Source organism: Monodon monoceros, unplaced genomic scaffold, assembly GCF_005190385.1.
Source record: "Monodon monoceros isolate NGI ecotype Baffin Bay Population unplaced genomic scaffold, NGI_Narwhal_1 Super_Scaffold_6, whole genome shotgun sequence".
In the NCBI taxonomy this organism is placed as follows: Eukaryota; Metazoa; Chordata; class Mammalia; order Artiodactyla; family Monodontidae; genus Monodon; species Monodon monoceros.
Window position 1 is genome coordinate 22,811,926 of NW_021703783.1, and position 16,749 is coordinate 22,828,674.

The following is a 16,749-nucleotide window of genomic DNA, read 5'->3' on the forward strand; positions in this document are numbered from 1 at the left end:
TTGAGAGTCCACCTGCCGATGCAGGGGGCGCGGATTCGTGCCCGGATCCTGGAAGATCCCACGTGCAGCGGAGCGGCTGGGCCCGTGAGCCATGGCCGCTGAGCCTGCGCGTCCGGAGCCTGTGCTCCTTAACGGGAGAGGCCACGACAGTGAGAGGCCCGCGTACCGCAAAAAAAAAAAAAGAAAAAAAAAGAATAGTTAAGGGCTTCCCTGGTGGCGCAGTGGTTGGGAGTCCGCCTGCTGATGCGGGGGACGCGGGTTCGTGCCCTGGTCCGGGAGGATCCCGCGTGCCGCGGAGCTGCTGGGCCCGTGAGCCGTGGCCGCTGGGCCTGCGCGTCCGGAGCCTGTGCTCCGGCAGCGGGAGAGGCCGCAGCGGTGAGAGACCCGCGTACCACAAAAAAAAAAAGAGTTGAAATAAAAATAATCTGCTTTTTTTTAGTGTAGATAAAATGGAACTTCATTAACTTGAAAGCAAAGGAATGATGAAAAATAAATTTAGGATTGTGAGTCCAGAGAGGTCCAAGGAGGGGTTATGTGTAATTTCTTGTTAGGATCTTCAGTTTTATGCTTGGTGGTGGGTTTTCATATCCTAATTTTATTTAAAAAAAAAAGAATAAACAATTAAAAACCCAGACGCCTTGAGGCAAGAGTATGATAGGGAGGATACATGTAGCTAGAAAAAAGTGAGTCGGGAGAGTTATAGTTGAGGTCAGAGAGGCACTTGGGGGCCTCTAATTATGTCTAGTAAAAGAGTAAACAAATTCTCAAATTCTTGTTTTTTGTTTTGCGGTACGCCCGCCTCTCATTGTTGTGGCCTCTCCCGTTGCGGAGCACAGGCTCCGGATGCGCAGGCTCAGCGGCCATGGCTCACTGGCCCAGCGGCTCTGAGGCATGTGGGATCTTCTCGGACCCGGGCACGAACCCGCGCCCCCTGCATCGGCAGGCGGACTCTCAACCACTGCGCCACCAGGGAAGCCCAACAAATTCTTAATCAAGAGTGTAAAGCTGTCTGTGGTTAAAGTATCTGAACACTGAGGCGCTGAGTTTATAATTTCACTGTTATCTACCTAAGAGTGTTATGCTTATTGTATCAGAACAACCATGTTTCAGTTAGATGAGATTATCAGATATATCTGTCCAGCTAAATGAGGCTTCACTATAAATAAAAAAAAAGTAGACGAGCATATAACACTATGAAAGATATGAAACACTTCATTAGAGAAAATTACATTTGTGATCTGCACTTTATAAAGTTGTCAACACTGATTTTACTGTGTTGTTAACTAACACTTTTCTCTATTGCTTGTTGTGTAGAGTACCCTCATAATATTGCCTTAATATTGTGATGTAATTGTAGGCTTTTTTACAGGATACATTTTTACTTCTAATCATTAGTGCCAATGCAGTTCACAACTTTGTGTTCATGTTTGCTTTGCTTACATGGTGAGGCTCCAAAGTTTGTGTCCCATAGAGGCATGGATTTGTCATTCTTGTTTTGAAAGATTTGGAGTTGAGATTGATATGATGATAGTTTTAGAGTTTAAAACTTAATTGTTTTATAAAGAGTTACCCAGTGTGATGAATGAAGAGCAAAGTGACTGAAAGTAAGTTCTGATAATTTTCCAGAAATAGTGATAGATATTTGAATCACAGGGATGGTCACCAGAGGAGAAGGGAAAGAGGAGCGAGGAAACTAATACAGGACTGAATGACATACCTGGCTATAGTGTAAAGTGTAAAAGGTAACACGTAGTTTCTGCATTCTGGATAGATTAGAGAATGATAATACTATTGACCGAAAATAACAGATTTAGAATAGAAAGTCTTTTGTGAAGAAGAAAGGAAGTTTATTTTAGCCATAGAATAATATATTTAGGGTATCTCCTAATACAGTAATAATAATGATTGCAGTATATGGATATGCTTCAGATGAGGATGGTAGGAACAGTTAGGTTACACAGATTCGTTAGTTCATGTTAAGAATTTTGACTGCATCCAAAAACTGATAAGGAGCCCTTGAAAAATTTTAAATAGATGAGTCTTTAGAAGAATCACTTGGGCAGTGGAGTGGAGGATGGAATAGAAAGGAGCAAACTGGAAGCAGAGAACTATTTTGAAGGCTGATACTATAAACCAGATGAAAGATAAAGGTGCCTTAACTAGGATGAAAGTATTGGCGATTGAGTACATGCATTCTAGAAGTATTTAGGACATAGGATTTGGTGACTGATTGGATGTGTGGAGTGAGAGAAGGAGGACGCAAGGATGACTCCAGGTTTTTGTCTTGGTCAACTGTGTTGTAGATGGCAGTACCAATCACTGGGTGAAGGAATCCTAGAGGAAGAGTTAATTTGAGGTTGATGGAAGAGATCTTGAGTTCAGTTTTGATTGTATTGAATTTGAAGTACCTGTTAGATGAAAGAGAAACTAGTCAATTGTCTGTTGGGTTTATGGATCTGAAGCTCAGGAGATGGATCTGAACTAGAGATTCCTTAACTTGTTTGTAAATGAATCTGAAGGAATGAATGAGGTAATCTAGAGAGTTTATTTGAAATGAGATAAAAAGAGGGGCTAGATTGGAGCACTTAGAACACTAACATTTAAAGGGTAGGTAGAAGAAGAACCTGTAAGGGGGATTGGGAAGAAGCAGTCAGAGAAATAGGAAGAAAGAGGGAAGAAGTATGGTTGTTTTGCAAACCACGGATTGAGAGTGTTTTGAGAAGGAAAGCCTGGTCAAATACTGTTAGTGTTCAAATAAGACAAGGAATTGAAAGTGTCTTTTTGCATTTAGTGAAAAGGAGGTAATTGGTTGCAGGCATGGGCTGTAAGAATAGAGCATCTATGATGTTGAGTTGTGAAAAGGAGAGGGCTGTGGTTGGAGAAGAATGTAGTTGAGGATGGTTTTGCTTTTGTTTTTGTTTTGTTTCATTTTTAAAGATGTAGGACACGGAACATGTTTCAGTGTTAATAGGAAGGAGCCAAATAGAAGGGGAAAGTTGAATATTTAATAAAGAGAGGGAATAGTTGAGAGAGCCAGGTCTCAGAGCACAGATGAGGAATTAGCCCTAAGTAGGTGGAGGGATTCCTTTTTTCTTGTGAGCAGAATGAAGTGGAATAGTTGGGTATAACTGCTGGTAACTAAAGTTTTGGTAGAAAACAGTTAAGGGCCTTCCCTTAAAATGCCTTTTGTTTTCTCTGTTTAGCAGGAGGCTTGGTCATGTGCTTTGATTAGTGAAAGGAATAGACAGGTTGGAAGTTTGAGGAGAGCGGAAAATCTTTGAAATAGCTTCGCAGAATGAGGGAAAGAGGCTCAATTAGAGAAAAAGTGGGTGTGGTAGGCTGCACTGTGGACCCAGTTGAAGATGGGAAACCTGCATTTTATAATGAATCCTTTGATACTTCTCAGCAGAAGACAGGCAGTTGGATATTGTTGGTGGTTCTTTGTGGGAGCTGTTATCTCTTGCCTTGTAACCACTCCAGATTCTGAAGCTATTGAGACATAGAACCAAGAGTCATAGGAATCAGAAAAGTGGCTCTAGTCTTAAAAGTTTAATGTAAATGTGGCATGGACTGAGGCTGAAATGAGGTCTCCTACAAGTTCTTTCCTGAATTAAACTTACCCGTAAGCTAAAAAACATGTCTCCATGCTAAGAAAATGAAGTTTTTCTCTGGTGAGCTTCTCTTATGGGAGCTGGACCAGAGGAAGATTATATTGTTTATGGGCACAAAGTTCCCAGTGAGGAACCCAAAGAACTTGTACTGTGCATGCATGCTGACCTCTCTACATTAACCTCACCTGTAGAGAACATATGGATGTCCTGTTCTCATCATTCTTCTTCTTTTTTTCTTAGAGAGAAGTAAAGAAGGTAGAGAAAGGGACTATAGTATTTCTTTAGTCTTGTTTCCTTCTATCCAGAGAAGGCCTTTGTCCTCTTTTAAAATGTGAGAAGAGGTGATGTATGTACCCCTTAAGATTCATTGAGGGTTGAGATTTTGCCAGATAGAAGGAGTGTAATTCACAGAGTGAGAATTTTGAACTGACAGCAGGATAACCATATGAAAATATTTATTATTTGGTTGGGTATATATGACTGGCCCCAATGAGGTGGTTAATTCTGGAAAATTTGGGTAGAGCATTAAGATTGAGAGTGAGATATGATCAGAAGACCACCAGCTGAGGGAAAGATTGCTGTTAAGGAGTTGGAGGAGGTAGAAGAATTAACCGGGTTGGAAAGTAGATTAAGCAATTGGACAGTCTAAGTGCTTTTTTTTCTCATCTGCTGGGACATGTAAATTTCCTGAATGAAGGTTGGCAAACACAAAGACTTAATTGATAGCACAGATGAAAATTACATAAAGGAAAATGTTTAGTTATTAGAATTAGTTCTGGTTGGGGTGTTTTCCTATCTCATCATTTATGAGTAGAATATTTTTCAGGTAGTGAATATACATCTCAGTTATTTTTTTTTAACTTGTGATTATATTTTGCCATTGGCAGTATTATTTATAGTATGGTAATAATTCTGCAATTCGGCTTCATATAGGAAGTTTCAAAATTATCATTAGCCATGATAATAATTGGATAAGAGAGTGGAGTGTGGCACTATAATTTCTTTTAAGATATAGACTCTCAGGCTCATGCCTTAATAAAGGTAGAGCTGTTTTAGTGCTCAAACTCCAACGTATTTTTCTTGGAGAAATAAGAGGAAAAGGGAAGTTACGGAGGAACTATTAGTAACTCATTTGCTTTTATTGAGTCATTTATTCCAAAAGCATTGATTCAAAAATATTTTTTGAGCTCCTAATATGTGCTAGGAGCTACATAGTTCATGGTCGTAGGGAGTAAAAAGAAAGGTTAAGAAATGGTCCTTACATTACCTTGGAAGAGCTAGGGAAATTCAGGTAAACAAATAATTTCCTTGAACAGATAAGCTTGAAATTCTGATTTTATATGATTAGACTCTTCCTTTTAGTTCAATCTTAATGGCTGTTCATTTTTAACCTTAACTAAGGGTATGTGTGTGTCTGTCTGTGTTTATATGTATTTCCTTTGTTATGTTTCCTCTTACCAATTTATATTTGCTTCGGACTGTCTGAAAAAAAAAATCACCTGTCTGTTGCTTCTAGGAAACATGGCATGAAATAGTCTCAAATGGAAAAATATTGTGATTATGCAGATGTTGGTTAGCCAGTAGTTTTCCAGATGGGATAGAGATTGAATTAAATGCTGAATGGACAGTGTTAACTAGTAAGGCACTTCGGGCTGATTGAATAATCTGGATAATCTTTGGAGATTGTATTTTCTGAAGTCAGTTACCTAAATTGTCTGTTTCTCTGTTTGGTGTTTTTTGCATTTTGTTTTGAGCAACTTTGGTGTCTAAGGTACACTTCTACATTTTGTATAAATACTTATAATATGGGAACATGTTATAAAGGAGACTAACATGATACATTTTCATTTATTCACTGATGAAATGCTAATTTAAAACATTTAAGCCTTCTTTTATAGTTTGTTCTGAAAAAAAAAAACTTACCTTGAGTTTTCTTTTTCAGAGTAGTATTTTGATGGAAATAATGGGTAGTTGATTCATTGTGCCATGATGTTTTATGCTATCATTAAAAAAATTCAGTTATGCATGACCACAGTTTAAAGTTGTAAAAGGCTTGTTATGACCCACAGCCATCTCCTAATGCCCTCTATTCTTTTCCAGCCTCTCCATTTCTTGCTTTCTAGAAGCAAGATGTTCAGCATATATAGCTGATTCTTTTAGTGTTTACCAGTGAATCACAAAATAACATGTTTATTATTGCTACTTCTCGATTTTTAAATTTCATATCCATTGTCTTTCCATTATGGAAGATGAGGCTTTAACTGTCTTTTACCAGCCCCGCTGCCTCATACCACATCCTTCATCTTCTTTCTCTTACCTTCCCAATATGGTTATAATTTTGGCGCAGTTAGTTATTCATTGTTTACATTATGACCATGTCAATACTATTCACAGCTGAAAAATATAGTATATAATGTTTACTTTTCCTGTCCAACACATTATTTTCTCACTGTTTTCTTTTGGTTAATTTTCTAATCACTAATTCAAGCCTAAATTTTCCCCCAGTTGTTTAATATTACTCTTATGACGGTAAAACAGAGACAGTCTATTAATTTCATTTCCTTGAATACATCTCCCAGGAGCTTTCCGCTCTGCTCCAGTTTGAGTGGTTGCTCTCTCTTCTTGTTACATAGATGTCTTGGGAACTCACTTCAGTTTTTCTGGGAGAATTCCCTTTGCCTTTCACCTTAGTTGGATTTCCTTTTTCCTAATCCTATGTCTCTCTCATGTCTTATTCCCTTGGTTTACTCCATAGAGTGTTTGGGAATTTTTTTTTTTTTTTTTTTTGAGACTTTGCTGGTGTGAATATGGCTTATGCCTCCCTCAACTTGATTATTTGTTGGTTTGGCTGATTATAAAGTTCTGTGCTGTAGAATTTCCCTCACAATTTTAGAAGCATTTCTTCATTGTTTTTTGCCTTCCAGTGATGCTCTTGTTAAGTCTAATGCCATTGCATATATTCTTTATCCTTTGTATAAAACCTATTTTATCTCTTTAGAAGCTTGTAGGATTTTCTCTTTTTCTCTACTGTGACTTAGTGTGGGTTTTTACTTCTATTTTCTTAGATACATGAGGAACCATTAAATCTGCAAATTGTATACTTTAGTTTTAGAAAATTTCTTGTATTATTATTTTGTTGATGATTTCTTATCTTTTGTTTTCTCTGTTCTGTCTTTCTAGAGTTCCTAATAATTAAATATTATATATTCTAGACTGGATCTTGTAATTTTCTTATATTTTTACTCTGATTTTCCATTTCTTTTTCTTTTATACTCTTCTTTTTAAAGGAGATTTTCTCAGCTCTATTACCCAACCAGAAGTTTTTCATTTCTGTAATCATTTTTATTTTCAAGACCTTGGTCTTGTTTTACACCCTCCCCCCCCCCAGAAAAAAAATTAAAGCTTCTTGTTCTTATTTCATGAATGCTCTGTCTTCTGTTCTCAACTCTCTGAAGGTATTAGTTATAGTTTCTATTTTTTAGAAAAATTTCTCTCCTATGTAGTCTTTGTTTATTCCATTTTTTTGGTCTCTATTTTTCATATTAGATACTTTCTTCATATCTTTGATTGTCCTTGGCAGTCTGCTCATATGTTAAGAGTTAGATACTAATAATAAAGTAGCATACACTTACATAATGATTAAAGTGTATCAGACATTGTTCTAAGTGCTTCATCTATTTTAACTTATTTAATCCTCATAATGACTTTAGGAATTGGTTACCACATTGTTATTATTCCTATCTGACAGATGAGGAAACTGAGTCATAAAATGTTAAATAACTTGTACAATGTAACACAGTAGGTAAGTGGCAGAGCTAGGATTTGAATCCAGGCAGCCTGACTCCATAGTCCCTTCTTTTAACCATTATACTTACTTTGTTTCTTATTGAAATAAGGAGCAAATGGGAAATTCTGTGTGTGTGGGTAGGGTTTGTCAAAGTAGTGTTACCTGAGTGAACTGTTTCTTTGTGGAACTTCTGATGAGGTTCTTTTTCATGGGTTGATTAGATTCACCAGAGAAGAATCTTCTGATTTGCTGTTCAGAGGTTGAAGCCTGGCAAGTGGCAGTTTGCTTGCCGAGTGGTGAAAGAAGACTGAGGAATGCGTCTGAAAATTTAATACAACTTTGACTTAGTCACCTGTCTCTGGTCTTCCAATCCAGAGATTCTTGGTTTTACCCTGTCCAAGGAATAAACCTTCAGTTTTCTTCTGTGATGAAGCATTGTAAGTTGCCCAGTTGTGCAGATTCTGGGAGGGGATGGTGGAATATATCTGACTGTGACTCTTATTTTGAGTCTCATCTTTACCCAACTTTCTGCGTTGACCATTCTTGAGCCTTTTGTGGTTTCTGTGATGTAAACGTGATTGATTCTCATTTTCCCCACTGGTAGTGTAAGGTTCATCTTCCTTGTATTTGCTTTCAGTTTTTTTTTTTTTTGCAGTTTTTTCATTTTACCTACTCTTTGACCCTGTGTTTATGTGAAAGCAAACAGTCAAATCTTTGCTTGCTATCTTTTAGGAAAAGATTTTGGGAAAAGACTTGAATAAGATGGGTGTTCTTAATGTGCCATTTAAAATTCTCTAAGTCTCTTGAAATAAATCTCAGATGTCTCCTTTTACCTGAAGCATTTCATGGTGCTCCAACTAGACATTTCACCTTCTGAAAATCTTTTTCTCCCCCCTTGGATTTTTTTTCTTCTTTCGTTAAGACCCTTTTATATTTCATGTTATATTTGCATGCTTTTCTTGCACACTGCCCTCCCTTCCACACCAGGCCGTAACTCTTTGAGGACCTTGAGCGATCTCTTCTATAGAGTTGCATAATAAAAATGTTACATTAAGTGTTGTGTATGTTTTTCTTGTGAAATATCAGCAATATATTGAATACTGAGGATAGTTAAGGAGGGAATTAATATAATAGTGCAGCAGAAGAGATTAAATTCAGATGTAAAGAAGCCTGAGAATTGTTAAACCTAGATATTATGAAATCTTTCAACATAACAAAGTATACATCTTGCCCCCTGCCATGACACAAAAGAATGAACTGCATGAACTGTCAATTTTTTGACCAGGCTCATGATTCTATAACTTAGATGACAGATATATTTGGCATTGCTATGTTATATTTGCAGTTTAATGGGATAATGTTAAATGCTAGAAATCTTCTAAAAGGTTTACAAATGCACGGTAGGCAAAACAGTGTTCTCAATGTATTGGACTAGCTAAATCCATAAAGAAGCCCACATTTGTAATATTTCCTTTTAAAAACTAAGTTTTAGTTTTTGTATTTTGTAAAATTGATTTTTACAAATCAGTGTTGTTAATTTTGCCTCCTCCTGCTCTTTAAAATGTTCAGAAGGAAACAGAAACTGTTTCAGAATTTGAAACTAAATTATTCAGAGAAAGGTTATTGCTTTAAAATAATAATGTTTATTTCTCTAGTACTGTATTTTAAGAAACTCAGGACACATTTGTCTTTTAAAATATATTAATATTTCTTTGAAAATAAAGTACAGGAAGACTAATCTGCATTTAATGTGTAATAGTTGCTGGGGTATGGAAAGCCTCCGTGGTCACTACTATGTTCTTTTGTAGAGCTAAATCAGTACTTAGGAAACTGATGGTATTTGGTTCATTACCACAGGCAAACAAGCTGAAATGATTGTTAGGCATGGGTATTTGTTTTTGTTTTCAAATTTTCTGGCACCTTACAAATAACTTATTGGGATATGACTTACGAAAACACATAGAAGCATTACTCTAAAAATTCCAATATTTTGAAACCATGTTATTTGGGTACAGTGTTTGTAGATGCTAAAAATATCTTTTAATTGTCTCCTGAGATTCGTGGGACACATGTGGAAAACACAAACTTGGTGTTTATAGTTTGACTCGGTTAATTCTCAGTATCCATATCACTCTTCTTTCATAATGCCTTCATGAAAAATGTAATCACATACAGATTTCTATTCGCTTGCAACACAGAATTAATGTGAATTCCATTTCATACTAACCACCATCAAAAGTTTCTGAAAGTCTGGTTTATATTTTTTAAGTGTATGTGGATGAGTTGCTTAGCTTTGATTTTTGGAGAAGTACATCTTTTAAAAATTTTTCAACAGATTGTTAAATTGTGGGTAATGGTGACAATACTGGTGTCATATTCTGATTAATTTAATGTAGTCCCTTTTTATAATGTGTTTCTGTCTACATATTCCTTATAGTGTCATTACCTACTGAGTTTCTGTGAAAATAAATTTTCTTTGCCTATTAAAACAAAGCAATCCTTGAGATTGTTTTTTACTGTTTATTTTTCTTTGACTATCTTTGAGTTTTATTTTTGAAGGCATTAGTATTAATTTTAGTGACAAGGCAAAGCATGGCTGTAGATAACTACTGCTTTATAACTCAAAGCAAAATGCCTTAGAAAATACCTTTAGAATTAAAGCTTAGCATATGATTTAATTTGCTTAGCTTTTTTTTTTTTTAGAAGTTGGAGAAGATTGTTTTTCTGTAATCAAGTCCATTTAGTATTACTGGGTCAAGAAAACTATAATTAATATTTGAATATATTCACTTTTGAAAGAAAAGGAAACCAGTTACTGAACAGAGTATCACTTCACAATTTATTGTGAATTTATTTTTTGTTTTACTATATATCACCTATTACTCATTTTACCTTTCCAGGTTTTTTAGTTCTTTCACTGTTTGTTAGATAAAAGCGTCTCCTTCTTATTCTTTCTTTCTTTCTTTTTTCTTTTTTTTTTCCAAAGCCCATGCACTCATGGTTTTATCCTTTTATTTTTATGATGTGCATTAGGACAAAATAAAGCATGTATTATCCCACTGCTTGTCTCTCTTACATACTTTAAGGGTAAAGAAGAGAGGTATTCTGGATATTCACTTGTGTTTTTCTCTTTCCTAGTCTCCATGAATACATGACTTGATTTATCTTGATCAGCCTAGTAACTTGCTCCACATTTTTCCAAAAGTGCAAAGCAGTTTCAGCTAAAAATACACATATCAAAATGCTCCAGAAGTTGTGGCCACAGCTCAAAAATGCTGATCAATTTTGAAAATCTAAATCAACCTCGGCCATGAAACCGAGGGAAGAACCTTTGTGGTGTGGGACAGATTTCCAAAAATTCACCACAGTCCTGTTCTTAACTGGAGTTTGTGCTGATGTTGCCAGACAACTGAGGAATAGATGCAAAAAGCAGGAAGCATTATTGAATTGAGCCCTAGTGCCAATTTGGGAAAAGCAAATTAAAATGTAAAAGAATATTTTTCCACTCCTGGCGTCTCAACATAAAATGGCAAAATACATGGTTGCTGAAAAAGTCACAGAAATTGTTAATTTTGCCAGAATGGCTAATTTTGCCAAAAAACCTCAGTCTTTTTGTGTTAAAAATACATATGCATATAGTTAAAATACATATTTTAACCCAAATGAAATAGTTTTAATTTATAAATAAAAAAACAAATCGAAATGTGTATATACCTTTAAGTGAGAGAAGTGTTTTGACATAAATGACTCTGTGTGTGGGCTTGTTTCAGTGTCTTCTGTTTTTCAGGTGCACTTAAAGAATGGATGATGATGATTTTGGTGGTTTTGAGGTATGTGCTGTTATTTACCTTATTTTGCTTACGTAATTGTTTTAACTTTGTGGGATTATAATAGAGTATACTAAATGTATTATGTATCATTGGTGTTCATGATCCTTTCTTGATCATTTTGAATATAACTCTGGAATAAAAAAATGAAATCAAGAAAAATTAAAATATATTCCCTCTGAAAGTTAAAACTGATTTATTGTTACTGAACACTTGGTCATGACCATAGAAATGGTTTAAATTGAGGTAGTTAAGTACTCCTAGTGGAAGCAGGAAAGAAGAGGTTTGAGAAATTGTCTGCAGATGATTTTGCTGGGATACATGTCTTTTAGGAAATACTTGTGAGAGGAGGGATGAATATTGAAGATCTGTCACACATTTTCATGCTTACACCTGTAATGAGTTGATTTAGTATATTAAGTACACGGCCTTTTGGTGGCTTATAGAGCTAATTGTTTGCACTGTTGGATTATTCTCTTAGGTTTTAGTTGGATGCTTTGTAAGGAAATTGTTAGCTGAAGAAGCACTGTCTTTTCCTTAATCCTTTTCAGTGTGTGTTCGTTTTATTGAAATATTTTGTAACCCAGTTATTTTTATGGAGCCAGTATAGTCTTGCAGGAAAATCTCTGGATTAGGAGTCAGGATGCCTGAGCCCAAGTCCTGGAACTACCATCAAGTGAGCTCTGTGATTTTTGCTTTTTTCTTTTTCTTTAAGAAAGACCTTTACCTAGTTTGGAACTTGGTGAAAAGGAGATTGTTAGAGATAGGGACTGTAATTAATGACGTTAATAGGAGAAATGAGATATTAAGTATATATCCAGTGCTCTGAATGTCATGAAAGAATAGTGTGAGTTTAGGTTAGGATCATTTTCTCTTCTGTTGATCTTTAATAGCTGTTAGTATGGAGATATTTAGAATATGAACTTACCTGTTTTCTTCATTTCATCTAACACTGTTTTTTGTTTAGCACATTTGTATATTTCCTGTATTTGCTTTAGTATTTTGGGATTTGTTGGGTGACTGAATCTTATTTATGTTACTGAATCTTATTATGCTACTTGATTTATTATATCAGAGAAAAAAGAGTAAATAGTGTTCCTTAGAGTAACAGTTATACTTCAACGTGTATTCAACGGATCTGTTCCTTTTAATATTATATAGGTACAAAGTTAACCAGCCATTCCAATTTAATTACGGTTGTTAGGGTTCTTTCTTTCTGTATACTGTTATAGAAATATGGAAGGTCTCTATCCTTGGGTATATAAACGATGTTTATTTGTCATAGTTTGTGGAGAGTAGCTACTGTATTCTACGTCACTTAGCTCCTGTGGCAGATTGCCTCAATTGACTTCTCCTTGGCTGACAACTCATTGCAGAATCCAAGTTGAAATTCTGGCTCTTTTTTTCAATGATAATTTTGCTGTGACCTGAACACTTAAGAGAGAGAGAACTCTGCACTGTTACCCACAAACTCAACATTCAGTAATTGACTGCCTCATAGTTTTAAAACTGTTTAATAGGAGGCTTTAATTTAAATGTCAGCTTTAGGAATTCTCTAAATGTTGAATGCTAGTAAGTTCAGCTGGTAGATTATTCAAGGATATGGATGAATCCTCTTTCTTTAGGTTGATCTCTTTTTGGTCTTGTGATAATTAATGAAAAAGATTTAGTCTCTAGACTTTTGAAGAAAAATGGTGTATTTTTCTTATTTACATAGGTAAACGCTGTGGTAGTTAGTTTAGAATACTTAGATATAAAGTTCACAAATGAAAATGTGATTAAGGATATATGAAATTAAATTTCATTGGCAGGAGGTATATTTGAGAAAGGAAGGAAGAGTTTTACTCAAAGATATAGAGCACAAACACTGGGGGTAGTCTCTAGTAGTGGGGGGTGGTAGCAATGAAGACTGAAAAGCAATTGAGTATTCAGAGGAAATTTGAAAATGTGTGGGGTATTACAGAGAATTACATTTGCAGAATTGGGAGGCTTGATTGCTTAAATAGCATTTATACTTTTCAGATTTTCTAAAATAATTTTGCATTTGTTTTATAGGCTGCAGAGATTTTTGATGGTGGAAATGGTGAAACCCAAACTACATCTCCTGCCATTCCTTGGGCTGCTTTTCCTACAGGTACTACTATATAGTAACTAGGAATATTTTTTTCTTCTTCAGCATTTTTGCCTTTCTTTTGAAAGCCCCTTTCCTACCTTTTCACTTTGCCTTCTTTGATCTGAAAAATGGAATGCCCCAAATTTAACATAGTTTTTTCCATAACAAATTATGGATTGAGTAACAAATTCTGCAGTGGTGGCTTGAGGCATGATTCCAAAACAGATATCATGAACATTAAATAAAATTAAAGTACAATTGACATTTCCAAATTTGTCTTTGTTTTAGTAAGGTGAGGTGCCAACTAATTTTTTTAGAGTGTCCATTTCATTAATTAAAGACTCCTTCTTCTTAATATTCTAAAAATCTTATAAAAATGATTTGTCATCCCCAACAGTATTTAAATTTAGACGTTTTTCTACAGGAAAATCATTCAAAAGTATTAAGAATTAAGCCATCCAGGAAATTAAATACCAAAATAAATTCCATTATTGTGAGGTATTTTATGGAAGACCTAATGTTCAGTATTAATATAATTCTGTCTAAATAATACTTTGCATTTTCTTTTTGTTCTGCTCAATCATTGTGAAGTCAGGAGTCGAAGATGAGAATACCATTCTTCAACAGCCCTGCCTCATCTTAGATTATTAGAGTTATTCATTCTACAAATATTTTTCCAACACTTATTATGCATGAGACACTGTGGGGACATGTCCTTTACTTCAAGGGCAGGCACATACATATTTGTAATATGAAGCAGATTTGTGATTTGGGAAGAAAGATGATTTCGTCATCCATTCGTTTAGCAAATGTTACTTCATGCCTGGTGTGAGTCAAGTACTGTCCTTGAAGCTGCGTATATATCATTGATCTGGGCTTTGAAGGATGCATATAATTTCAATAGGTAGAGATTGGAATGGGGAAAGATTCTGAAGGGAGAAAAATGCTTGGAATAAAGGTGTAGATGTGGGAAAGAGGATGGCACCATTAGGATGCTCATTCTTGTTTGAAGGCTTTGTATGTGTTGTTTCCTTTGCCAAGAATTGCTCACCTTGCTTCCCACTGCCACTCTCTTCCACTCCCTTATCATATAAACTCGTGTTTGTTTTATGTGTCGTTTCTTACTTTAATGTTTCTTTTTCTGGGAAGCCTTCCCAGAGAACCTTCTCATATCTATGTGCACCTATTTTCTGGCTTTCATGTTACACTGTAAGTTTTGTAAGGTACCATGTCTGTTTTTCCTATTGTTATGTCTTAAATGCTGAACATAGTGCCTGGCTTATAGTTGGCCCTCAGTAAATTTTGTAGAAAGAATAAAGAAAAACGAATGAATAAATGAGTGAGTGAATAAGTATCTGAATAAATGACTAGACTAGGGTGACAATGGGAGTGGATAGGAAGACTTGAGATACTGATATTTATATGATGGTTTAGGATTTTCAGTGTGCTATTATGTTTTGTTTATTGTAGGTAGGGCAACGACATTATTCCTGTCATACAGATGATGAAATGACAGTTTATAAAAAGTTTTGGAGTTTGATACAGATCACTATGTTTAGGAGTGAAATTTATACTTTCATGTTCTATCATGAAATAAAAATGAAATACTTTCATGTTTATTTTCAGTAACTCTGTTTTTTGAAAAAAGCATCAACAGGACTATCTGACTGACTGGCTGTGAGGGTGAAGGAGGAATCAAAATTGATTTTTAAGGTTGCGAGCCTCGGTTCTGGAAGGATGGTATTACCATGAACAGAAACAGAGAATTTAAAGGAGTTGGTTTGGTGCAGTATGAGGCCTTAATGAATTTGTCTTAGACATGACTATTTAAAGTACCTAGAGTTCAGAGAAAGGTGGGCTGGAGTTCTCCGTTTGGGAGTTTTTCCATTGATATGACAGTTGAAGTTGTAGGAGATCACTGGGGGAAACAACATGTAGAGAGAATAGCCTTAAGTAGAGGAATTTGGATGTCCATAGTTAGAGAACAGGAGGAAGAAAAAGAGACCAGAGACTTGAGAGATAAGGAGAGTAGGGGCTAGTGCAACACAGACATAAGGAGTAGAACATTTCGAAGAAGGCATGGTCGCTGATGTCAAAGGCTGTAGGGAGGTCAGTGAGATTTGAGACTGAGAAAAACCCACAGACAGTCCTAAATGTCATTGAAGGAAATGGTTTCAGCAGAGTAGAAGTTGAAGCCAGATTGGACTTCTTTACTTTGCATGAAAGCAGGAGGAGTGTTTGTTTTCCTATAGTTATTGTGGCAATGTATTAAAGTATTGTATATTGTGAGCAACTTATTATTATATGTCACATCTCTATATATCTGTATATTTGTACGTCAAGTCCTCAAAGCCTAAGGAACTAGAATTAAAGAATAACCCCTCTAGTGTACACACACACACACACACACACACATTGTCTCTCCCTCACTGAAAAAATCAGACCTGAAGAAAGTACTCTTTTTGGATTTCCTCAGTGACTTGCAGAAGTGAAGGAAAACAAATCTGGCCAAGAGCTGAAGTTAGTGGCATGTTAGGTGATTGCTCAACAAAAGCAATCTTTCTCCTTTGTTGAATATAGTTTGTCTTCCTCTGGCTGCTGGATTCTGCCTCTGATTCAGGTATTTTGAAATTGTTTAGATAAGAGTGATGTGCACAAGCTGATTAGCGTAACAATTTAATCATTTCCGCACTAAATCCAGAAAAGATAGGAACTCTTTAAGAGATCTAAAGCAGATTCTTTCCAGTTTAAGAAGACTAGTATTCTCCTTTTGTCTGTTTTGCTACCTATACTCTAGCTGTCTGTAATCTATATGAAAAATATTTTTAAGAGATGACTATTAGCCAAATTTTACCACAGCATAAAATCCAAGAAGATTATTCAGAAACATTTGGTTTAAATTTTTAAAGTGCTTTGGGGAGAATAGAAATGTTCATTCTTGGGGTTAAGATAAATGATCGTGTTAAGTACGGAGTGTAGTGGCTTAGTGTGCCTAGTGACTATCCTGCTTTAGGGCTGGTGGTTAGTTGGAGGATGATTTCATAATAGCAACTGGGATAATTTGTCTCTCAGAATGTCTGTTTTTAGCCTTCAATACTGTTAATGAATTGAGGTACCTTGGGACGTGCATTTTTCTGTAATATTAGCATCATTTATGTAGTGGGAACTTTTAAAATACCAGATTATATGCAATGCTGATAATGAAATTAAAAAATTGCCAGTCAGAATAAGTGAAATACTCAGGTTGGTTCTTTACACAAATTATTATCTCTAGGCCCCTTCCTCATCAGAGGTGTGGCATCTAACTTATGATATGTGTCTCTACACTTCCTTTATCAAAGGAGTTGGAGAATGTAAGTGATGAATGAATACGAAATTATGAATCTCCTTTTTTCCTCTTGCCTTTACTCT

General features: G+C 35.6%; 1 protein-coding gene across 7 annotated transcripts in view; it reads left to right on the forward strand.

Moving 5' to 3' along the window:
- Positions 1–16,749, forward strand: part of CCDC91 (coiled-coil domain containing 91) — a 405,594-nt gene that overhangs the window by 76,085 nt on the left and 312,760 nt on the right. For all 7 annotated transcript variants that reach the window (XR_003791182.1, XM_029206060.1, XM_029206066.1 and 4 more), the window contains exons 2-3: positions 11,186–11,228; positions 13,281–13,359. Coding sequence is in view for 6 of the 7 variants with exons in the window: in XM_029206060.1 (XP_029061893.1) it covers positions 11,199–11,228; positions 13,281–13,359 (109 nt within the window). In the remaining variant the exon portion in view is untranslated. The remainder of the gene's footprint in view (positions 1–11,185; positions 11,229–13,280; positions 13,360–16,749) is intronic.